This window comes from Nestor notabilis, unplaced genomic scaffold (assembly GCF_000696875.1).
Source record: "Nestor notabilis isolate BGI_N333 unplaced genomic scaffold, ASM69687v1 scaffold19268, whole genome shotgun sequence".
Classification (NCBI taxonomy): Eukaryota; Metazoa; Chordata; class Aves; order Psittaciformes; family Psittacidae; genus Nestor; species Nestor notabilis.
In genome coordinates, this window is record NW_009941816.1 from 13,483 (window position 1) to 38,570 (window position 25,088).

Sequence of the window (25,088 nt, forward strand, 5' to 3'; positions counted from 1 at the left end):
ACTGGGGTTTAAGCCTTCCAGCTAATTCTTGGCTTTTGTTAGAGATGTTTTTCTGGTCAAGTCACACAGACTTCGTGCCTCAGGTCCTCATTTGAGGAGGGGTGCAGATACTTTCCTCCCTGAAAGATGATGGAAGAGATGCTGGCTGATATTTGGGAGGGTTTTCAGAAGCTCTGGTGATGGGTCCTTGTAGGCACAGGAGAGGGGATGGTCTCAGCGCTTTGCTTTTTCAGGCAGGGCTCTGCTGCTCAGGGTGACCCAAAACTGCACAAATATATGTTAGTGATGAGGCTTTAGAGGAAAAATGAGAAATAACCACAGAAATCTAGCTTTTTCTTCTGCAGACAATGCTAACAGTCGTCCATGAGCACTGGCCTGGTAGGTTGTTTCCTGACACAGAGTTATCCTGAGGCCACATTTTACAAGGATGAGGTGCTCAGTCTTTCTTCTGCAGGAACCTGAGTGATACTCAACAGTGTTGTTCAGGACACGAGCACTTTCAACAGGGCACTTGTGGTACTTTTATAAGAATAAATAGAACATAATGAAAATATCAATTGTAAAATTGGAACAGAAAACTCCTAGTGGAATTTTGGCTTCATGCTATGACGGGAGGTTGGGTTCACCAAGGCATGGCTCTGCCTGGGCTACATCGATTCTCAAATTTATGGACTTGTATTGTTGCCCCTATGAAATTTTTATGTGCATTGTATTACAATGAATATTGAGGTTACTTGACAAATAAAGGAAATCTTTGTTAATGTGGTTTAAATGGGTGATTGTGACATTATAAATTAGGCAAAGTAGATGTTAAGTGCACTGCAGCCAAGCTAGGGGCCTAATGGAGCTTGTGTTGGCTCGTTTTCTGGATGATAGGTGGCAGTTGCAGTGTTAACAGCCTTCTGTAGCTTGGAGTGACTTGTACGCTTGTTTTACATGGTGCGAGCTAAAACCTGACGCAAGAATAAAGAAGTGATGACCAGGAAGTCCCCAGGGAAGTGCTGTGACCCTGAGGCAAGGTTCCACCTGATGCTGCCTATGAGTTTCTGCTGCAGTGTGTGTTTCTGAGGAAGAACAGCCAGTGTTTGGTACTCCAGCTCCTGCTGGCGGCCCCGTATCACCCTTCAGTTCATCCTACAAATACCTAACTTGGATAAAAACTCCTCTGGGCAAACCCAGGGAAAGCCTCGGAGCTCTCCTTTAAGCTCCTGTGCTCTTGCCTTTGCAGAGGTGTACAGCAGAGGCAGGTGTGTGCAATCACTGATGGCTTTTCTTTTCAATTCATGTTCAGTTGTGGCATTTTCAAACCTTACTGTAAGTGGGGAAAAATGGTATTTCTTGTGTACCTCAAAGTCCAAGAACCGTTTCAAAAATCACAGTATTGGGACTGGAAGGCTGATTTCAAGCTAGCAAGGTGCAGCTGTCTGCAAGGGTATTTCTGGTGACAGTTGGATCTTCATAAAATGAATTCTGTGAATGCAGCAGCCTGTGACTTAGCTGCAGGTCTGTGGATGTTGATAGCTATACTCCTCTGAATCTCACTGTCTTTAGACAGAGCAGCAGACAGATAGAGCTGCCTGTTGTGCTGCGAGCTGAGGCACTAGACGGGCAGTGGGATCTCACCTTGCATGTGCCTTTTGCACTGACATTTCATTTTAGAGATCTGTTTCTCCAAAGGATGCTGAAGGTCTGGTTTAAAATCAGCAGTTTCAAGTAACTCTTCCCCCCCCCCCTTCTTTTTTTCTTTCAGTATCCGCAGTGTTATGCAGAAATACCTTGAGGAAAGGGGTGAATTAACCTTCGACAAGATCTTTCATCAGAAAATTGGTAAGTCATAGTTAAGTGAAATGTTACTCATGTAAATGTTAAGACCTGTTTGCCTGGCACCTCTGTAACGACTGCTGGAAATCAGTGTTGGAGATGGTCTGAGGAGCACTGGCGTATGGACAGGACTCGGTGAAACAAAGGTCTTCAATAAAATGAAGTGTTGTGGAAGGGAAGAAGATGAAGCAGAACAATCTGTCAACTTCATGGTCTGGAAAACTACTGGGAAAATAATTAAATTATTGGAAGCATCGAAGAGAAAATTATATTACGTGGTTTGGGCTTGTCAACAATGTAATGTGTCACATCAGTTAAACTTTTCTGTTTCCTCTGCAGGGCTAACACGCCTTCTTGATAAGGGAGCAGTAGCAGAAAAGATACTGTATGTGTTGTCTTGACTGCCTGACATCATGTTTCTGCTGGCAACAGAGGGAGATGTGGCCTGGGTGAACCTGCTGTGTGCAGGGGGCAAACTGCTGGGGAGATGGGCTTGAGAAACAGGCAGTGAGTGCTTCCATGGGAGCATGGAAGGATGTACCCTGGGAGTTTGTACCAGAGCATAAGAGATCAGTTACTATGCAGCATTTTAGTGAACAGTGTGAACGTTGGGATGGAGAACCTGTGTATGCTGTGTGCGGGCTGTAACCACACCGAGGACAGGATGACAAAAGGTCCCTGTCGAGGAGGGGAGAAAATGTAGTGCTGCTCAGGTAGAACCAGCAGTGCCCTCTGTGTCTGTGCTGAAGTGATCACACAGATCCGGGGTGGAGAACCACAGCTCAGGTAGATGCTGTTAACTGGCTGTTACACTGAGGTTGTATTGTCTGCACTACATTGCACAACTAAATATAAAATCAGGATCATAGCCAGTGAGGCGTGTGAAGTAATCCTCTTTTGGCAGAGTATTGTGTCCATCCTGGCACTGGACTACAAAATATACATGGACCTGCTGGAGAGAGTCCAGGAAAGAGCAGTGGGAATGAGCAGACCTTACTTAGCAGCCTGCTAAACACGGCGTATGAGGAAGTATTGAAATGGAGTGTTAATGTAGGCTATAAAAGGGAGAAGTGAGGTTGAACAATCTTCAAAACCAGAAAAGCTGTTGCAGAAATGAGGAGGTTGGTCAATTTTCCAGGGCCTTGACATATGAATTATAAAAGAATCTGGATATGACAGAAACAATTATAGCAGTAGGATGGGTGGTGAAGCAGGGCAACTGATTTCATGCAGGGCTTGTGAAATCTTTGTCCTTTGGCATATGTCTGCTGGGATAATCCAGCTGCCCTTGTCTGGCAAAATGGAGACAAAAACATAAAACAGGCTGGGAAGACTCGAGGAGGTCAGTGGATCTGTTCCTGTCTGAAATACACTGATTCTGTAATTAACAGTGGAAGCCAATGCCCATGAACAAGGTGCCATGCACCTTGTTGCCCAGGGAAGGTGGTGCAATGGGGGCATCTTTGGGCAGGGTAAGCTTTAGCTGGGCTCCATGGCTGGAGCAGCAATGTCCAGCCTTCCTGGTTGCCTGGAAATGTGCAGCTCGGTAGGTGGGAGAATATTCCAGAGTGGGAGTTTCAAGTATTGCCAGATTGAAATAAAGAGTATTCACAGATTGCCATTAATGGATTTCATGGCTTTGTGCAAAGAGGGCTGTGGAAACCCCAGGCTGAAGGAATCATTCATAGCAGTCTGGAGGAGCTTTCCATTGTATTACAGTAGCTGAAGCGTGGTCTGTATTTTTGTGCCTAGAAGCTACCACTTTTTATTCTGGCCTGAAATTTTGCACTGTAAATACCTTGTTTGCTTGTACTGACGTCTCTCAGCATGTGCTTCAGTTTAGATGTCTGTGCTGAATCATTAGGATTTGTGTAGCATGGCAGTTGCAAAATAAGTGGAATTTGAAGCAGGCAAACACAGCCTGGCTCTAACTGTTCCATCCTTTCTGGTGGCGATGAAGTGGAGTCGTCCTTTTTTATGTCTCCTTAAACCCAGAAGAGCTTCACTGTAATGGATGTTTCTGTTTCTGTGATGGAATACGTTTCATTCATCGTTGGCTCCAAAGAACAGTGAAGAATGCTGCCATTATTTTGATAAGTTACAGCAATTACAGTTGGGTAACTGTAGCCTTGGAAGGATTACAGTTTCTGTGCTGCTTTCGCCCATTCTGGTGGCCATCGGGCCTGGCATTGTAGATCCCAGCAGTCCATTAACACACCAGCTTCTGGCCCAGGTCTCGAGGTGCACAGCTCGCAGGCGTGCAGGGGTTTCCTCTCCTCTCCCCGTGGTACACTCATAGCAGCACTTGCCCTTGTTACCTGGAAATGAGGAGGTCGCCTTTGACCACTTTGGTGGCGTTTTGGTTACTTCTGAAGCTGCTTTCTTCTGAAGTAGGATTTAGACTGGAAGAAAACAAAGATTAAAGATGAATGTGCCTGTTTTAAACAGAAGACTTTGCATAGCACTGGAAGATGTTCTATTTCCTTACTGTGGTGGTTCATTTGAATTTTATTGTGTTTTCTAGCTTGTTCTTTGCCATTAAATGAGTTCTGTTTCCAGACGTTAGCATAATTGCTTGTGGTAAAGTACCTTCGATTTTAGGCAAGCGTGATGCGAGAGGCTGTGAAAATAAATCTGGTGAGGTAATTAAAAAGTCTAATCACTTTTTTTACTCTCATTGTAATCTCTTTGCATGGGGGGGACGTGGCTCAAGGCTGGGCCTGCACACAGGAGGCAGCTCCTGCTCTGAGGAGCTTCAGTCAGCCGGAGCTGGACGAGTGTCTGGTCCTGAGCTGCCATTCTGCTGCTTCACCCCCTTGCTGCTGGCTCTTCCTGTGCCTGTATTTTCTCAGTTAAAGAGCTGTCTATATGCAGTGCTTTATCCTTGTATACTACTATAAACCTTCATCAAGCTGCCTGTTCTTTCCTTTGGCAAGCATGTAGATGAGGACTGTTAAGCTGTTTTTTTCCCCAGACCACAATTCTTTCTTGCAGCTCCAGGTCGTTGTTTTCTCTGTCTCCTCCTTTCAAACGCAAACCCCAGGGCTTTGATCAGTTGTCTGATACGATTCTTTCTGATGTCCTATGTGGAGCCACTCCTGTTGGATGTTTTCCTATGAGTATGTCTAATTATGGTGCTGTTCTTGTCAGGTGCAAGTGCTTATCTTTAATGAGCCCTTAAATCCTTTTAGGATCAGTGTTTTCCAGGTCCCTCTCTAAAAGATTGGCCTAAATTCCCTCCCTGCCACCTTCCCCAGGTGTGCAGGGGGGGCTTGGAAACCAAAACCTTTGCTCTGCCTTTTGGAATCACAATAAAAGCAGGGAAGTCCATCAGCAAGCAGTGGCAGCAGCCTTCCAGGGATGAAAATGGCCTGGAGGCTTCGTAAGAGCTACATGAACAAGTGTCTGTCCTCTCGTCACATCTTGTTCTTCATGAAGGCAAATCGGTTGCTCTCCTCTCTCGAAGCTGCAGGAGTGATGCTCCAGAATGATCTTGAACTCTCTAAGAATCGCCTAATGAGTCAGAGGACATGAAGGTACAGAACCACCCAGAACACTCTGGCAGCGCTCCGTAGCCCAGCAGCCGGCTGTTCCCACAGAAGCTGCTTCCTCCACAGCAGAAGCTTCATGGGGGAAGTACAGGCTGTCTCGAAGCGGAGTGCGTAACCACCTCTCTAGCTAGTTTTCATTTTACCACATCCTGTTTGCTACAACACCAGATTATGTGTTTGCTTTAGCAAAAGAGACGTTTTCTGGTGTCCCCATATCTATCATTTACGTGTCAAGCTCGCTCTTGGTTCACAACTGAATTCTCCTCGTGCTCCCTCGTGCCATAGGGTGGGCACGCCTGTGACAGTGCTGCTTCCAGAGGGCAGTTTGGGAATGAGCTGGAAGGAGTGTAGCTGCTGGGTGGATCAGGGTCTGCTCAGCCAGTGCAGCTGCCAAGCGTGAACCGGAGTGAATTAGGTCATAGTATTGCTTTAGAACAGGATTATCGAGGTTATTAAAGTTAAATGCTTTGGAGCAAACTTGTTGCTAGTTATAGTTCAGTGACTCTTATGTCTGACACTGGATTTACTGACAAATTGCATCTACCTGGTAGGCAGTGAATAAAATCAGCTTAGAGCTTCTGGGATATGACAGTAGAGCATCCTGCGGCTTCAGGTCCTGGCTTGGGTTCGGCCTTGGGTTCTCTGGTGACTGCTTGGGAGCTGGTGGGTCGTGGCAGTTTGTCTACACCCATCCTGGTTTCTCACCGGTTACACAGAGACGTTGGGTTTGGGTCTTGAGGAAAGATGAGACCAGAACGTGTTTTAGCTCTTTCAGCAGCTGGTCGTGCTGCAATTTCAGCCTTTCACCTTGCCTAGGGAGTCACTTGCATGGTTTTTTTCCCTGAAACTTGATCTAATTTCTGGTTTATTTTCTTGAAATACAACACTTGCAAAAGAACCAGTTAAAAACTGTGTAGTTGACGTAATGAGTTACAAATGGTTTTGGTTTTTTTTTCCTATTTACCATCTACTTTTGCTTAGTGAGGAATGATCTTTCTTGGGTGATTCATTTAACTGTCTTTCATATCCTCTTAAATCAGCAGGCTCCAAGTTGGAGGTCTTCCCAGCCAGGGTGAGCATTTTGCCATCTGCATCAGTGCTTCTTCCTACACACGCACGTCTTCTGCGGGGCTCTCGCTTCTTATCTGCTCCCTTTACACTGCAGCAGCTAAGTATAGCTAATGTATATTCCTTTTAGCTGAGTTTCCAGAGCAGATGAGCTTTGGGTCTCTTTTGTAGTTCCTCCTGCGCAGACAACCTCCATCTGCGGGGAGGGACTTTTCTGCCTGCCCTCTGCGGTTAGAGGGAAACGTGCTCCTGACCGTTCTGGCTGCTGTTTCCTCCAGCTCTCTCCGTGACAACATTGAAGAGAGCCCAAACCCCTCCAAAGTAGGGTGAGAACAGCTACAGAGGTTTTTTTTAGGGCAGTGAATCATGCTTTCTGTTGCTTGTTTCTCTACTTATGGACCCATCAGATTTCATTATTTCAGAATTTCGATGCTAATCACTAGGTGGATCTTGAGTTAAAAATCTGTTGAGAAAAACATTCTTGCTCTTCCTCTTTCTGTTGCCAGTGTGGTAGCACAGCGCACTGCGCTCTCCGAGATACCTAAAAATAACAGGCTGAGAAAAGCACCTCCCTAGAGCATTATTTAAGCTATTGTTTAGTTTAAGCATAAGATCTATGTGCCGCTGGCATTCTGAACTAATTAAGTAGTCCTCTGAGGCCATAACAATGTAAGCAGTAGAACTTGGTTGGGAGTAAAGAAAAGCACCTGAGGTTTTGGCTATTAAATGAGCAGGGGATGACAAAATTATTAGCAGATCTTGCTTCTAGTCACTTCTAGCTGCTTGAGGTGACTCTGAAGCTGCAGCTTGGACATGCGAATGGTGGGGCTGGCCTGGGTGTGCTGGGAGCTGATGGTGGACCGAGGTCCTCCATCCTTCCAGGGAGAGGACTGTGGTGAGCAGAAGGTGCCACCCAAAACCCCATGTTAAGTGTCTAAAACCAGATTGTTTTGAGAGCCAAAGTCACCTACAGGTTGTATATTAGCTACTGACCTGAGACTTGAGTGATGGCAAGTGTCACAGCCTTGGACTTCTTTCTTGACAGTGTCCATGAGACTTGTTGCAGTGTGATAATTTTACTCTGTTCTGGTATGTTGATGTTGAATAATGTGCAGCCATGTAATAGGGAAAATAGGTAGTAGCTTGGTGGGTTTTCTGTAAAAGCAAGAAGGCATGTTGGTTGTCGAAGTGCTTTTTTTCTGGGGCTGTTTCTGACCTAGGGGAAAGAGCCACCATATAGAAGTAGGCACCATCAAAATTAGGAAGTAACTGTACAAACAAAACCCCCATATTTAAAATACATTTTAAAGATTGATCTTCTTCTTTCTCGTGTTACTTCTTATTTTCAGTTCAAGTTTAGACTAAAACCTGGATTCTGGAGAACCTGCGGGAGGGTTGAGGAATCTGTTGAACTCGTGCTTTCCTTGCACCATTGATATGATCAGTTAAAAACAGCACAACCCCCAAACCACAAGTCGAGGTCGGAAACTGGGTGATTGTAAACTGAAACAGACACGATTCATGTCAGATGTTTCATAGAATCATGGAATGGTTTGGGTTGGAAAGGACCGTATGATCATCTAGTTCCAACACCCAAATTCCAACCAATTTCACAGTGATTCTCCACTTGTATCAAACTGGCATGTGGACAGTGAAAGAGAGAAAATACACGCTGTGTGCAATTTCTCTTCACTGAAGTAGGGTTAGGTTTAAGATCTAGTTTTTATGTCATAATTTAAATGTCACTGGATGCTAAATTTCTTTCAACATACTTTATTTGGTGGTAAAATAAAAGTGATACTTGCATGAATTACATTGAAGATCGTTTAAAGGATGCTGATGAAGATTCCCACTGCAGATTTTATGTGCAGGCAGTTTTAAGGAGCTGTCTGTCTTGTGTGTCAGGGACAAATAGTATCCAAAGTCACTATAAAAAATGTATGTATTCATTTTGGTTTTTATTCCAATCATAAATAATTGAGGATTTCTTTGTTGGGATGCAGCCTGATACGCTCCCATGCCTGCTGGTGCAGAGGGGTTGGAAATACTCAAGTTGTGTGATTTCCCAGAGGAGCTGCAGATCAAGTCTGAGCTTTAAAGTAGGAAAAATATATATCCTATCCTCTGGAACTTCATATAATGGATAATGTACTGAATGGCTTTAACCTGCCAGAGGGGAGACTGAGATGAGCTCTGAGGCAGAAGCTCTTCCCTGGGAGGGTGCTGAGGCGCTGGCACAGGGTGCCCAGAGAAGCTGTGGCTGCCCCGTCCCTGGCAGTGTTCAAGGCCAGGCTGGACACAGCGGCTTGGAGCAACCTGCTCTAGTGGAAGGTGTCTCTGCCCGTGGCAGGGAGTTGGAACTGAAGGAGCTTTAAGGTCCCTTCCAACACAAACCAGGCTGGGATTCTGTGATTTTATGAAACATCCTTGATACACTGCAGAGTGACTTCCATACCAAAGATGTTTTTTTCTACCTCCTTGTACTTGCTTGAGCTTTCTTAGCCCGTTTCTGATGGGATCTCCTTGTGTACCAGGAGTGATGGTGTGCAATCTTGATTTCTCCTTTCTCCACCCCAGCAATTTCTCAGTCAGTCCAAAACAGTTGCACTCCCATGGAGTTTTTATCAACGTGCCCTGAAACGATTCACCGACTAATGAAGCCTCTGAACACCACTGTGAAATAGGTAAATATTAGTTTCCCATGTCTGTAACGTGACAAAATAACAACTTTAATGAGATTTACCTGCGTAGCTCTGTGCTACTAATAAAGCAAATTCTGTGGTCCTGCCAGTGCTACTCATTCATCTCAGTGGGATAACTCATTAGTAACAGGAGAAAAGCTCAGGAAGAAGGAGAAGAGTAAGTAGGCCCTGAATTAGTGAAGCTCTTAAGTCTTCTGAAAGTCACAGAGCAGAGAAGCTGGAGAGCTCTGGCTGTCAATTTCCTCATTGATTTGTTTGTAGAGCAGATATTTACTATAAACCTTTCAAATGCTTTTACTGTTCTATACCAGTATCTGTTCTCTAAAAGAATGATATGTAATAGGACTTGAAAACCCCCTGGGGAATTGGTCCAGATTTGCAAGGTTCTTGCTGCAGAATGTCACTTGGTGTGTGGTCAGGAGGTGGGTAACACACGATCAGAACTCAAATCTTCACACTGTGTAGGGGAGCAGAGCAGTAACCTTACGAGGTTCCTGCTTCTCTCTTCCCTGGCCTCTTTCCCCTGACATCATCATGTCCAGCCAGCGCTTCAGTAACATTCTGCTCTCAAATGTGTGCATGTCTGCAGGGGTTGGATCTGCAAACCAGTTTCTTAATGTTTCTAGATGCTTCTGTCAATAATGTCTTTGATTTAACGGGGAAAGAGGCTGAAGAGAAGAAGAACCATCTGTTTCTGAACCTGTGGCTCTCAGCAGCTTTCTTCTTAGAGCGCACAGAATGAACCAGAGGAAGGCTTTAAAATTCATGTAGGAGAATCATCTGTGCTCTGTCACTGTTGTTTTACTGGTTTTCTTCCTCTTTACCTAAGTGCTGCCTGTATTTACTAACTGAATACTACTAGTTTTGTGTTCTGATTTTAACCACAGTACAACAGACTTCCTAGATGCTGTGGCAGAAGAGAGTGATTCGTTACAGTGGTTCAGATACCGAACAGTCCTGGCTAAGGTGAATACTGGCATCAGAGACTTGAGAATCTCCTTCTGCTGTGAAATTAGTCCATGTCTTCAATAAATGATGCTAGTGCCTTGCTCTTCCCCAAGCAAAGCCACACACAGGCCCTTCCTCATAAGCAGAGATACACCTCCCAGTGGGCTTCGTGTGTTAAATAATTCATAATGGTGAGCGGTTCGCAGCGTGGCGAGGTCAGAAGAGACAGTGTGCTTTTCAGTAGTGAGGGATGTTGCCTTGCATTATGTAACCAATTTGCAAAGGTTGTATAATGGAAAAATACTGATCGAGAAAATGACAACTGGCGCGTCCTTCGTAGGGACTGAACATCCTTGTGACGTGGGGAAAGAACCGCTGCAACAAATAACCACCATCGTGACGTTTTTAAGCTGCTAATGCTTGTTAGCTTGCTCATAGCTTGCTAGTAGCTGCTAATACCACTTGCAAAAGCGGTGGGAGTTTCTTCTATGTATAAGTGAAAAGAGAACAAAACCTCAAGTGCTGTGTATTTCTTGATGAGCTTCAGTGAAGGAATTTAATTATGTTCTTTGCACAAACTGATGGATTGAGATGAAATGCTTCACCTCTGTGTTTAGTTGTCCTTTTAGAAATTAGAATAGTTTTATGTGATACTGGTCCATCTTTCAGAGGTAGGTTTTCTGATGTATAACCCTCTTTTTCATTCACCTTTGGTATGTGAATACATACTCAACTTTCCCATCCCTGGCAGTGTTCGAGGCCAGGTTGGACAAAGGGACTTGGAGCAACCTGCTCTAGTGGAAGGTGTCCCTGCCCATGGCAGGGGGCTGGAACTGGATGAGCTTTAAGGTCCCTTCCGCCACAAACCACTCTGTGATTCTATGATTCTGTGACTTCAGTCAACTGGAATTCTGCATGTTAAGGGAGACCAGAGTATGAAAGATAAATACTGTACGTGGTTCAGCTGTTAAGTTTTCCCTATTCTTTTCATGGCTTTAAGTAGTAATTTATTGCATGTTCGATATTCAGAGGTACATTTCCTGAGGATATTAGAATGATACCTGGTGGTTTGGGGGTTTTTTTGGAGGTAAGGATCCAGTGGCAATTGCGGCGGGTGAAGCACAGATATGTCATTTTTAATGGTTTACAGCTGCCTGTTAAAAACAGTGCACATTCTCCTTTTCCTTAGGAACCCTTTTATCCTGTGAATTGCTGGGCTACCACTTGACATCTTGACAGCTGCTGGTCCTGCCCTTTGGAAGTGCTGGGCTCCTGGCTGCTGTCAGGAAGGGTATTTACAGTGTGCCTTCTTGTTTGAGATGCAGGCTCTCTAATCCACCTCGAGTATTTAGCTCTGAGCTGCTCTGTGGGGCTAGAAGCAGAATAGTGATTGAATGCTCTTAGTAAACCAATGTATTATCTGCTTAAGATTCTCCACCTTGTGGGCCTGGATTGGGGATTAACACACAATCTGTGACTACTCCTCCATCGTGTCCAGTATGTGTGTGCTGGAGGAGGTGAAGGCACGCACAGCTCCGGGATTTGGGACCAGGGCTGACCATGTTGTAACAAGTGTTGGTGATTTCACAAGGGGAAAACTGTTGGAAAACATGCCTGGAAATAAGGATTTTTTTTGAAGACACTTGAAACCTTTTAGCCAAAGTTTATTTTCACATAATGATTTATAGGCATCATTAAACAAGCTACCTGGCAACTTAGTAATGCTGAGCTCAGTTTGAGTGTGTCGTAGGGAAGCTGTTCTGCATTCCTCCCCAATGTATGCAAGTCCTGTCTTGGAAAATACAGTTTGTTCTTTTACCCTGCTCTTTATGCACACAGATATGTTTTAATTTGTTATGATGTATTTTTAAGGAACAGTGAATGTACTTTAGGCTCTATTAGGAAAAATAGGTTAAGGACAAACAGCTCATAATTGGAAAGCAAAGTAGTGAAATCTGTGGTGCCTTCTGGGCTGGGAGGATTTGTGTGGCTTTGTACCTAGCCCAAGCTGTGATTCCTACGCAAATGAGTTTTCCCTGGTAGTAGCAAGTCTCTTTTGTTCCTGAACGGGGAAATCGGTGGTTCTCTCAATTCTGGAGCTTTTAGGTGGTCTTGATTATGCTGTGCTATGGCAACTGAGTGCGTGTAGTGTACAGAACAAGATCCTGAACTTGACTGGATGATCCTGAACAACTGCAGCCTGGTTTGAATCACAGCTTTTATATCGTTTAATAGCAGACTCTACCCCTGACGTTTTGTGTCCATGACCTGGATCTGTTACTGATACCAGTGATGGGCTCGTTACATTACTTAAATAAAATAGGATGGGAAAAAACATTTCACCTTGAACCCTGTGTTCAGCTCTGGGCCCCTCACTACAAGAGAGACATTGAGGTGCTGGAGCGGGGCCAGAGAAGGGCACCGGAGCTGGAGCAGGGCCTGGAGCACAAGTGTGATGAGGAAGGGCTGAGGGACCTGGGGGGGCTTTAGTGTGGAGAAGAGAAGGCTCAGGGGGGACCTGATCGCTCTCTGCAACTGCCTGACAGGAGGATGGAGCCAGGAGGGGGCTGGTCTCTGCTCCCAAGGGACAAGGGATGGGACAAGAGGAAACGGGCTCAAGCTGCCCCAGGGCAGGTTTAGCTGGAGCTGAGGAACAATTCCTTGCCCAGAGGGTGCTCAGGCATTGGAACAGGCTGCCCAGGGCAGGGCTGGAGTCACCGTCCCTGCAAGTGTTCACAGCCCGGGTAGCCGAGGCCTCAGTGCCAGGGGTTAGTGGTGGCCTTGGCAGGGCTGGGGAACAGTTGGACTCGATGATATTAAAGCTCTTTTCCAACCCAACCGATTCTGTGATTCTGTGGTTAAAACACCCAGCAGCTGGGTTTACACTAATTAACGTACACTAATTTCACTGTGGAGTGTTGGTTGAGGTTTGCTGTTACTGCATCCTGCAGGCTCCTTGGCAGTCCTGCACAAGAGGCTTTGCCGGAGACAAGTTGTCTCTGTCCCGCTGATCCTGCTCCTCTGAATTCTTCATGCTGCTGACTGAATTCTGCCAAATTAGAAAGACCAGGAGATTCTTGGAGGGTCTCAGGACAGAGACAATTAAGGGCCCTAAATGAGGAAAGCTTCTTGTGTTGCATGGTTTGCACCAGCCTGATGCTGGGAAGTGTGTGCTGAAGCTTGCTCTGCCTGGCGCCGGAGCTGTTTGCCACATCCGAGGTCTGAGGAGCCTGGTTCTGGTGCAGATGTCACTCCTTACTGGTTTGTCATTATTCTGTATTTATACACAGCACGTTGAGTTAGGATTTGGAAGCAGCTTGAGATCTTTGTTTTCTAATCTGGTATTTTGCCTGCTCGAAAGTGTCTACATCAGCATTTTGGACCGCGTTCAGGTCTGCTGTAAATAGCTGCAGCTTCCTTTCAGTCAGTGACATTGTGAATACTTACATCAGGGCGGAATGTGTCTATTTTTAGCTCTGCTGTCTTACCTAGTCGCTTCTGTTTGTTTTAATAAGGTTTTTATTTACTCCCGTTAAAAGGGTATTTGGATCAGATACCAATAAAATTCCAGTTAGAATGGGATAAGTCGTTCTCTGCAAGGTTTGTTTAATTACAGAGTTCCTCATTAATTGTTTTATTATTATCCCATGCTCGCAATTAATTGACATTCTGGTGAGGATCAAGATATGGTGTGAGAGCAGGAGTGACCTTGACCAGGCAGCAGGCCAGCGCTGTCCCCTGGGCTGGCCGGCGGCATGGCTCTGGCTGCTCTCCCACTGGCCAGTGCTGGCAGAGCCGAACCTGGTGATGGGGCAGTGCTTCCTGGGTACACAGCGCTGGGAGCAGGGCAGGAAAATGACATGGAGCTGTAAAATGAGAAAGAGGCTTTCATCGCTGCAGGTGGAAAGGGCAGCATTTCTTGATTAAAACTGTAAGAGAAGGGTTTGACATTGCAGGGTGGATACAGCCCATGGACATCGGCCATGCTGCAGAACAGGCTGTGATCGGATGAAGCATTGCTGTGTTCCTTTCTAAAAGAAATGGGTTAACCTAATTCCTTTCTTTGTCCCCTCCGAGCCGGTGAAACAGTCATTGTCTGATTGGGGATGAGCTCTGGAAATGGCTAAAGCAGGCACCAGCATTCTCACCCCAGTCCCCCCACTGTGTTCAGCTCCTCTGCATCCCCCCATCCATGCCTTGTCACAACTGTCCAGCTGCAAACCTCAACGGTTGTCTTTATCCCTCCTTGAAAGACATGTTGTCTTGGTTATTAGAGCAATTAATGGCATTTGTGAATGTAAAGGGTTAGGTGTAAAGGGTTGTCCATCAAAAGACAATGGGAAAAAGATACCGTCCAGAGAGTGGGAAAGTTGAGGCTCGGAGCTCGGTGTGTCTCATTCTCCAGTGTGTGTAATATTGATACCATCCAACGCTTTTGTGTTACCAGGAAAAGCTTTTAAAACTTATTTTTCTTTTCCCTTAACAAGTAGTGATCTGGTTGTTGCAGAAATTATATAGTATAGAGGAAGAAATCTTTAAAGCAAAAGCTGTCAGCATCTTGATTTCATAAATAATTGCTGGTTCCTTTTATCTGTTACTTAATGCTATCATTTTTCTAATTCCTGCTTTCTGTTCTTGGTCTGATTTTCGGTGTGTAGTTAAAGGTGCTTATTGTGCTTTGCGTCAGTTCTCCCTGAACTTCTTCAAACTACTGTCACTTCTTCACTGCTGTGTCTGTCAATTAGTTTTGCAATTATGTGAGAGCTGCAGTTTCTGGCTAGTAATTTTTCACTCAATCTAAGAGCAGTGGTAGAAGAGATTTCCTTTATGCTGCAGTGAAAGTGCAGACTTAGGGAGGTTGTAACACAAACACTTCCAGTGTGGAGAACATCAGGCTCTAACTGGATTTGTTTGAATTCAGGATGGTGGGAAGATGTCACATGTGCGGATACCTGGGGACGTGGCTTGAACAGTCAGACAAGCTGCAAATGCAGGATGAGGGAGGAGTAGGATGTTTGTATTTGCATTGATGCTGTAAAAGAGTTTAAGAGAAATCATTCAAGGAAAGGTTAAATCACAGAATCCTGGAGTGGTTTCTGTTGGAAGGGACCTTAAAGCTCCTGCAGCTCCGACCCCTGCCCCGGGCAGGGACACCTTCCACTAGAGCAGGTTGCTCCAAGCCCCTGTGTCCAACCTGGCCTTGAACACTGCCAGGGATGGGGCAGCCACAGCTCCTCTGGGCACCCTGTGCCAGCGCCTCAGCACCCTCCCAGGGAAGAGCTTCTGCCTCAGAGCTCATCGCAGTCTCCCCTCTGGCAGATTGAAGCCATTCCCCTTGGCCTGTCCCTACAGGCCCTATGTTTTCGTGCTATGATTTATTTTACTGCAGTATTTTTAATTTATTTTTTTCTTATCATATACTTTAAAATGCTGCTGTAATAATTCTACTCACATTCACTGGAACTGAGTAACAGCATTTTCTCATACTTGATATGGCTGTAACCTATTGTGACTATATCAATCATCTGTAAAGGTTTCTAACTTCTTATTTGGGATGTCTCTGTTTTCTTGCACAGCAGTGCAGTTTAGAACAGAGCCCTGGCGAGAAGCAGCTTTGCAACATGGGCAGCATCAGCCTCCTCTTGTTCCCTGCCCTGATGAAATTAAACAGTTTGGAAAACACTAAGCAGGGCTCAAATGTTTGCCAGGGCATTGTTGAGGGTGCGTGTTGGTGTATTTTCACACTCCTCCCACAGTTGTCTTTGTGGGTTGGGTTTTGTTGTTTGTGGGTTTGTTTGGTGACCAGCCAGTGGCTGGGACCTCGCCAGGGATTTTTCTTTCAGTGCATTCATTGCTGTTTGTGCCGCTCTTCAGTCTCTTAATTACACAACTGTAATCTTTGGTTCATTGTCCAAGGGAAAGTTCAGTCAATTCAGCAGTGTTTTGCTCAGTGCTGCTGCTGCTTCCATCGTGTGTAAAGTAACGAATTGGGTTCGTGCCCTCAGTGGCAGGTTTTACTTTCAGAGCCAGGTTCATGCTGCATTCAGTGCACTCCAGAGGTGCCAGGAGCAGCTTTGGGGTTTGGGCAGGAGAAGGGACAGTCTGGGACCTGCTCAGAGTCCTGCTTGGAGTGAGCCTTGTGTTCCCACCGGGCACGGGCTGACTCTTGTCTGGGAGCAAGGTCTATGAGGTGTGGGGATTGCAGGGGCTGCTCCGGTGCTGCGCTCCCGTCCCCTCTGCAGCAAGGGATAACAGCTCACCAAGAGTATTCCCAGCAAAACAGGAACTAAGGCAAGGCCTTACAAGAGACAACGGAAAAGCTCCAGTGTAACTGCAGAACGCTGTAGGGAATGGCAAACTCGGGGTGGGCTGGTTTGCTTTCAGAAAAGCGTGTTTGTTTGTAAAACATTTCAGGAATGATTCTTTTTGTTGAGAATAGTGAGAAAGTTTGGAGAATCTCAGAAGGGAATCACTTAATTAGATTTCTGTCCTTCTTCAGAGAACAAGCCCCAGCTTGTGCAGCCTTTGGAAAACCATCCTAACCAGCTAAATGAGTCGAGCAAAGTATAGGAGCTGTCTGGTCATAATCCCTTCGCTGGTGTTCTGATTGTGAGAAAGAAACCCAGAGGACCTCAGGAAAACACGTACTTCCAATAGGAAACATAACTTGGGATCCAAGTGTATCTAGAGGGGCTACCAAGAAGCTGATAAATGTTTTCGTTATACATAAATAAAGCTTTTGTGTGGCTGGTTAGCAGTGCTTTGTCTGCTGGGACTGAGGGGTTTGCTTCTGAGTAGTTGGTGGGTTTCTTCTTATTTAGGTCCTTAATAAAACCAGGTGATAGTGAGTTTAAAGGACATGATGCTCGTAACTGACAGTTAATGCTCTCCTGTACATACTACAGTGGAATTACTGTGTAGTATAGTCTGGAATACATGAGATGTTGAAGATGGTTGTATTATTTCTTAGTTGAGCCTATAATTTTGCTGTAAGTTCAAATGACAACGACATTTTAATTAAATCAGGTCTTATGTATGTATAATCCCTTCTCTGTATTATTATAAATAATAATATTAAATATTGTGTATATTTTAAGTTGAAAAAGGGCATTTTCTATCTCCACGTGCTGCCTTCTTGGGAAGGAAGAGGGGCAGGGGAGGGATGGAGTGGTGCTCAGCCAGTGCCAGCCCTTGGCTCAGCCACTCTGCTGCTTCTTGCTCCCTTTGCTATTCTAGTTCATGTTTTCCTGGTCTTGCCTCCGAAAGATGGGTGTGATTTCCATAAGCAGCAGTAACTCTAAATAAGGAGAAGTATTGCCTGGTGCGATGGAGTGAGAGCTGGTTCATTTACAGCTCTCAGGGTCTGTAAACCCAAAGCATGAGCTGCGGCAGCAGATACCAATGTAAAGTCAAAGGGTAGCAGGTACCAGCCCAGGCGCACATAAGGACACCACTTCCATGAGACTCAGCTTGTCAGGGTGCATGAAGATGCTGATAATGGAGAATGCTCATCAGGAGGCTGCAGAGGTCATGCTTTAAATTATTTACAAAGGAGCTATAAAGATCCTGATGTAATTTATTGTGCTGTAAAACCTATTAGAGGTAACATTAACCAGTAATTTTAAACTGGGAATGCAGAAGAGGTTGTTTTTTATCAATAAAATGTAGGTAAATCTATTTCAAAACCAAATGATATGAGTAGTATTTAGTCCTTATTCTGAAAAAAGGAACAAAATCTGGTCTGTGAAGAGGAAAGGGATATTCCAGTGCAGTATGGAAACATCTCATACAATTCCTAGCAGGTAGAAATTGGAATATGCTTAATACACCTATGGGAAGTGAGTGAGGTTTATGATCCTTTTCTGTTGCGAATGCTGGTGGTGGGTATTGCTGAGCCTTGGGACTAGGGACCTGTGCAGGTAAAGACAATCCAGGATGTTATCCAGGGAACTGTATCCCTGTTCACAGGTTACTGCAGTAACGATATGGCATTTTCTAATTTTATTTTTCCCTTTTCTCTTTCCTTTCCAGGATTTTTGCTTTTTAAAGACTATTGCATGAATGAAATTGATGAAGCTGTCCCTCAACTGAAGTTTTATGAAGAGGTAAGGAGGAAGGCTCTCCCTCCGCTCCCTGGGGATGCTGAGAGGGGAGGAGAGGCGTCCACAGGGCACCTTGTTCTCAGTCACTTCAGCTTCACAGTGGAATGGTCGATTCATAAGAGACAATCTTCTATTTAGTAACGATGGCACCTCAAAGGGACAAAACTATCACTTTAAACAAGCTCAAGAGACTTTTAAGACAGCAGTGTAACACTGACAAGTTGGTAATTTGGTATGCTCATGATCGGTATGGTCAGTTGTGCTCCATTGTCAGGAGATGAGCAATGGAGGAACCCACAGCCACGGTGCCTGAGGCAGGCATCATGCAGAGGGATCCATAATTTGCGGGAGCACGATGTGTCCTTCCCATCCCTCCCTGGCAGAGAGGCCGTGGCAGTGGCCGAGCAAGGACCCTGAGGAGCCTCCTCGCTCCATTCATTCCGTGCTCTATTTGTGAGGCTCTAAATATAAAAGTGTAGTTAATCCTGTCAGAGGTGCTGGTTTCAGTTCAAACACGCAGACGTGCTGGGAAGAGGCAGCCTCTGCTGCTCACTAGTAATGAGAAAAGCTGCCTGAGATAACCTTTTGTCTGGATTACTCTTAAGCTGATGAGTTGAATTTCTCTTGCTGGTGGCGCAGAATAGCCTGAGCGGGTCATCGGTGGGAGATAAATCCTCAGTGATGAGTCTGTGATACACAGCTCCCTCCACCCCCAGATATTAGATACTGTCAATAAAGAAGAATCTTTTTCCTATCATTTCCACCTTTTTATATCCTGAAGATATCACTGTCACAGGTAATCAAAAAGGCACGTTGTCACAGATTGTTTAGCAGGATATTTTTAGCTGCCTCTTTATCTCTGAAACAATTTGGAATTGTATTTTTAGGTTATTAGCAAAGTGTGGCTTAAAAAGAACCTCAATGCTTTGTCAGGTACTGTTCAAAAAGTCCCATTACAGATATTTCGGGAGGGGTTTGGAGTGCTTGTTTCGGTGACATACCAGATTTCTCTTTTAGTTTTTAATATTTGATTTACTTGCTGCATTTATTACATGTGGAATAATTTGAGTACATCGCCCCATTAAAAAGCATTTGATGTAGAAGGGCCCCGTACTCCAGGGATTTCATGTTACTGCAGCTGAAGTCACGATCAGGCATTTAGCTGGGGGAGTGATTCATCCAGCTCGGCTTCGGAAAGAACGGGGAAAAAGGAGAAAAAGAAGAAGTACTCTGGGGTGTTTGAAAACTAACACGTTCTGATGCCCATTTTCAAAGCTGTGTCTCTGGAGGCGAGCTGAAGTTGGCCAGGGAAGGGTTGAACTACAGTGACAGGGTCAGTTATCTCTGGGTCAGGAGCAATACTGCGGAGCTGCTGCTGCCAGAGACTGGTGACAGTTCTGAACGCTGACACTTCGGCTCTGCCTAGTGCTGTGTTTTTTGGCATGTAACTGTAAAGTTCTATTTAATGAATGTATAAAATTAGCTGTGAATATGTCAGGCACATGTATTAGATGGGGTTTGTAGTAGAGGTGTCTCATGGCATCACCTGTGTAATGAGCAGCATCGGGCAGTGTGCAGGGGGTGAATAGGCTGAGCTGCCCTGGAGTGCATCACCAAGGGGAGCTTTGGTCACCTCCTTTCCCTTCTCCAAACCTTTACAAGACAAAGGGACTTTGGTTAAAAGGTGACAGCAGGTGGGGATGCGCCTGGGGGTGTTGGAGGGACCCCCCTGCTTTGGGTGCAGAGTTAGGTGGTTTGAAAACCAAGTATCAAAGGGCAGGAGGTTGCATACGAGTAAGACAATATAATGTGCATCAGGCTTTCTGCTGAACTTCTAATTATTTTATGGCATTGCATTAATTAAGAAATGTTTTCTTGGCAAAGATGTATTGACTCACTTTAATTATAAATGGGTACGAAGGGGAAGCAGTCGCAGATGGCAGCTCACGGTGGAACTGTTGCCATATCGTAGGCAGCAAACAAGGGGACTAGAAAAACACAGAGTTCAATTACGGTGTTTCACCTCTCGGTGTAGGCTGGTCTGAGTTGGTCACGTGGAGACCTGCTCGAGAGCTGTGAGGAACAGCTCATCCTGTGAAGGGAGCAGCCTCGGAACGCAAGGACAAAAGGAAGCGTATTGTGAAATAGAAGCAGAACACTGGGTTTTTACATCTTCGCTTTCTGAAGTCCTCAGGGATGTGCTTTCTGTTAACCACGGTGCTGCTCTGCTCTGAAGGGTCTGCCAGGATAAGCAGAGCCTTCCCTCTGTCCCTGCTTCGTGAGGAGATGCTCTGTACATCTTTTGTGCAGGGTTTATTCTGAGGCTGAAGGTACAGACAGCTCCGATCTGTCCTGTTCCCTCTTCCACAGGCACTGAATGAAATCCAGCCGGGAACTACTGTGCTTTGGTTTTCCTGAGGCAGAGCAGGGCCCCAGAGTGGGGCTTCACGCTTCCTTTTATTTGGATCCAGGGATCTCACAAGGTCCCTGGTTGGATGGGGCTTGGAGCAACCTGCTCTAGTGGAAGGTGTCCCTCCCTGTGGCAGGCTTTGGAGCTCGATGAGCCTTAAGATCCCTTCCAACCCAAACCAGTCTGTGTTTCTATTCTGTCATTCTATGATGCTGGGCAGGTCTCAGCAAGTCACAGCTGAGTCAGTTCCCTAAAGATCCTGTATGTTTTTTACATTCTGTCAGTCCTGGAAGAACTCCTTCCCTCAATAAACCCCAAAGGACCCTTGGGCTTGGTGAGAGTTTTGTTCTGTAAATTAACCATACGGGGTTGCTGTTGTTTCACTTGGAACACACCTATATCACACCTGAAGAGTCACACAATCATTTAGGTTGGAAAAGACCTTTAAGATCACTGAGTCCAACTGTTGATCTGTTCTCAATGAAAACAAGTTTCAGATGCTGCAATTCCTACTAGCAGTGGTAGCAGCAGAACTGCCCTGATGGGATTCCCTCCATACATGTCTTTACACTTTTTGCCAGGGGAGGTGTTTAACTGCAAAGGGATTTAGCTGTGATGGAAGCATGAAGGGTGGTATCAGGCTCGATTTGAGCTACAGGGAGAGCAGTTTTCTGCAGACAAATCCAAGGGGAAAAAGGCCTGTTCCTCAAAAATAATAAAGACTTTCTGAATTCTTCTTCAGTGTTTTAAGAAGTCTCTTCATTCTCAGAGTCAATACAGCATTTTTCAAGACAAGAAAGTCTTGCAAGCAAATGTGCTCATTAAGCGTTAGTTAAGAAAATAATAAAGTAACATAAACTTCAGCTGAAGTATTTGGGCTTTTTTAACCAAATAAGTGAAAAATCGTTAGAGATGTGCTGATCTAATGGACCTTTTCTCTTGTGTTGCAGATAAAAGAATACGAGAAACTGGATTCTGAGGCAGAGCGGCTGACCCGGCGTGGCTGACCCGGAGTCGGCAGATCTACGACACGTACATCATGAAGGAGCTCCTCTCCTGTTCCCATGTGTGTATCCTAGAGATCTCACACTGCTCTTTGCCTTACTTGAGAAGCTTGACAACAGGGATAATTCAAAATAACGGTTGTTTCGTTCAAAGAACAATTAAGACTGTTACTGAAGGGGTTGTAATTACAAGTGCTCATAGTGCTGGGGATTTCCATTTGAAGTCCGTGGGACTGGGTTTGGCTGAAGTCGGCATAGATTGGTAGAGTGGTTTGTGTTGGAAGAGACCTTAAAGCTCCTCCAGCTCCAACCCCTGCCCCGGGCAGGGACACCTTCCACTAGAGCAGGGTGCTCCAAGCCCCTGTGTCCAACCTGCCCTTGAACACTGCCAGGGATGGGGCAGCCACAGCTTCTCTGGGCACCCTGTGCCAGCGCCTCAGCCCCCTCCCAGGGGAGAGCTTCTGCCTCAGAGCTCATCTCAATCTCCCCTCTGGCAGATTGAAGCCATTCCCCTTGTCCTGTCCCTACAGGCGTCCAAAGCCCCTCTCCAGGCTTTTTGTTGGCCCCTTCAGCTGCTGGGAGCTGCTTTAAGGTCTCCCAGAAGCACTCCTTTTTTTAGTTTAAGTAATGAGGTGTGCGCCAGTTATTGTTAAACATGGTGGTAGGCAAAGGAAATATTTGGAGATTGATCTGTTTATATTTCTGCAAACAGAATGTTTTACAACACGGTAACATGAGTGCAGTTTGTGTGTGTATATACTTGCACACATTAACCAACCTCCCCCATCCCAGCAACAACCCTGCCCCAAAAACTCAAAGGAATGGAGCTGCCAGGGACAGTTTGGATGTGGAACTCTGGTGTCTGGGAAAGCTCAGAGTAAAGGTTGAGATTATTGTGTTTAAAACTGGTCACACACAGCTTGGTGGGGGTTTTGTTCTGATTTGTTTGTCCATAAAGCAGGCTTTCATGCTACATGGAGACAATGCACTCTTTAGCCTCAGCGTGGTGAGCTGAAGGCGTGGGGCTGCACTGGGACAGATACAGCTTTGTTACAGCACATGGAAACATGTGTTCCCTCCAGCTGAGCTTTTGCCCCATTGATCTATATTTATCAGTTTCACTTGCTGTCACTTTAAGCAGGATCTGCAGCGGGTTTGCCCCACTGGTGTCATTCAGGCAATTTCTTGTTAATTATTCTGTTATTAACCCATTATGGGCTCTGTAGTGGTAGAAGGTCTGTGTCTCCTGTCTGTGGAGCTGTACCCAGGTAGGGCATTTCTCACTGATTTATTGAAGGAGCATCATCTGGCCCTTCTGTGTTTGCCTTTCTCCTCCTCATCCTCCCCTCTCCTGCCTTCCTGCTTTAGAGTAGTTGTTTCACTGTGTCACTCCACATGTTTCACTATGACATGCTTTGGGGAGGGTGTTGCACTTATTCAGTCTGAGGTATGTGTCTTTCTCACGTGGTTAAAAGAACAGTGCTGTAGACCTTCAGTGAAACTTTTACATTTCCAGCTGTTTGAAACCTTTCTCTTTCTTTTCCAAAAGCCTTTCTCAAAACAAGCTGTAGATCACGTACAAATGCATTTAGCCAAGAAACAAGTGCCAGCCAGCCTTTTCCAGGTGAGCCTAACACTCGGAATGGTCTTGTTTCTTCACTTCTGTGGTAGTAAGTGACTTGGTACATCTTATTTCAGGAGACAATAAACTGTAGTGGTGTACAACCTTTGCTGAAGTTGTGATGAAAATGTTTTTTTAAGTCAAAAATTGCAAATTAGTATTATCTAAAATATTTTTTAGCACATTTATGAAAGCAAACTGTACCTTGGTGTATATGAAGAGAGTCATTCTTAAATCTGTGCAATTTTAAGCCATTAAATGATTTAGAGTAAATCACTTTCCATCAGGAGGATACACATCCTGTCAGGATAAACTGAACTGAGAAATAGCCTTAATGTTTCAGTAATGTGAAATCTTTGAAAGCATTTTTCCTTTAATTTTAAGGTGTATTAATTCCCAGTTGATGCTGGTGTGGAATTCAGCATTTGAACCATCTCACATGTTCTAGTGTTCCTCTAGAAAAAGCCCCTTGTGAATGGAAGGTGTTGGTTTCTTGGTAAGGACAGAGAGGAGATGAAGTGAGAGAGCAGCTCTGGGAGTACAGACCCCACGGGAGTGACCACTTACTCTGTTTAAGTATCGTGGGGAAGAAGAGCTGTGCTGTGATTGATTTGCCAGACCTGTTGTCCATAGGCAGGTGCTTCACGCAGGTCTCATACATGAATGGATTCCAAAAGCTAAACGAAGCTTCAGTGCTTCGTTCAAAGTGTCTCTTCCAAAGAAAACTCAGTAAATGCTGTAGTTGTATAGCGCCAATGTGAGTTAAGTGCAATGGGTAGTATTGCATCATCAGTTTATTGTATGCTTAAATACTAATTGTGTTTCTTACCCCTTTTTAGCCATATATAGAAGAAATCTGTGATAGTCTCCGAGGAAAAATATTTCAGAAATTTATGGAAAGGTAGGAACATGGCACATTATCCAGACTTTCTCCCTAATGTAGCAGGAAGCAGGGTCCATAAGTTTTGCTGTAAAAGAAGGCTGAAAATGTTTAATAAACTTTGTTTAATTAATAGTGTATTATCAGTGAGCTTCTGCAAATGGGTGGCTTTGTTGTGTATCGTGGTTAATATCAGGATGCAGGAGTGGAGAAATTGTAACGCTGATTTTCTCTCTTGCTCCGTGTAGCAGCAGTAAATGGGCTGCAGTTTGGTCTCAGGGGTTTACAAACACACAACTATGTTCTTGGGGGAGATTCTCATGAGTAACCAGCTCTTGAGTGTCACTGAAAGACCTGGTTTGTATCTGGACACCCTGCAGTTAAGCAGGAAAAGTCTAGTAAAGAACACAAGACAAGAGATGATGGTAAAAATCCCTCCGTAGAACTATTATTTCTTACTCTGAAGATAAATACTTAATTATTTGTGTAGAAATGAGAAATGATTTTTTTTTATTTGCAACAGCTTGTGGTATTATTGATGTTTTTCCTATTTTAAGATAAAATGAGTTTAAAATGTTCCTTGGAGTATATGGAGACTCATTAACATGAATCGAGCTGCCTGTGTTTTCTTACAATTATCTTACAATTATCTTCCTCTTTCTGCAATTTAAATGTTTGTTAGTTCCAATTTTAGTTGTTTTTGAAAGTTAAAAACCATCTGAAGGAGAGATGTGAGGACATAGCAAGCACTTACAATTACAGGGCTAAGATTATCTGGTGTCTTTCTCCTACAAGGATGTAAAATCTGAAGCATGCACTGCTAGTAATTGTTTTTCTTGGTGGGGGTAAGATTGCAGTTGTTTGAAAGGGAGCCTGTCATTTGCTAAATAGCACCACATGCCCTGGTGCATATCAGAGTCTTGATGTTTCCTATGATCTTTCACACAGTGTCTCAGACCACTTCTAAACTTTTTTTCCCTA

At 44.8% G+C, this 25,088-nt stretch overlaps 1 protein-coding gene across 1 annotated transcript in view; it reads left to right on the forward strand.

The window, feature by feature from the left end:
* Positions 1-25,088, forward strand: part of LOC104410824 (beta-adrenergic receptor kinase 2-like) — a 55,809-nt gene that overhangs the window by 12,063 nt on the left and 18,658 nt on the right. The window contains 6 exon segments of the mRNA XM_010021088.1: positions 1,751-1,827; positions 18,122-18,195; positions 21,553-21,591; positions 21,594-21,668; positions 23,156-23,230; positions 24,067-24,126. Of these exon segments, the coding sequence (XP_010019390.1) occupies positions 1,751-1,827; positions 18,122-18,195; positions 21,553-21,591; positions 21,594-21,668; positions 23,156-23,230; positions 24,067-24,126 (400 nt within the window).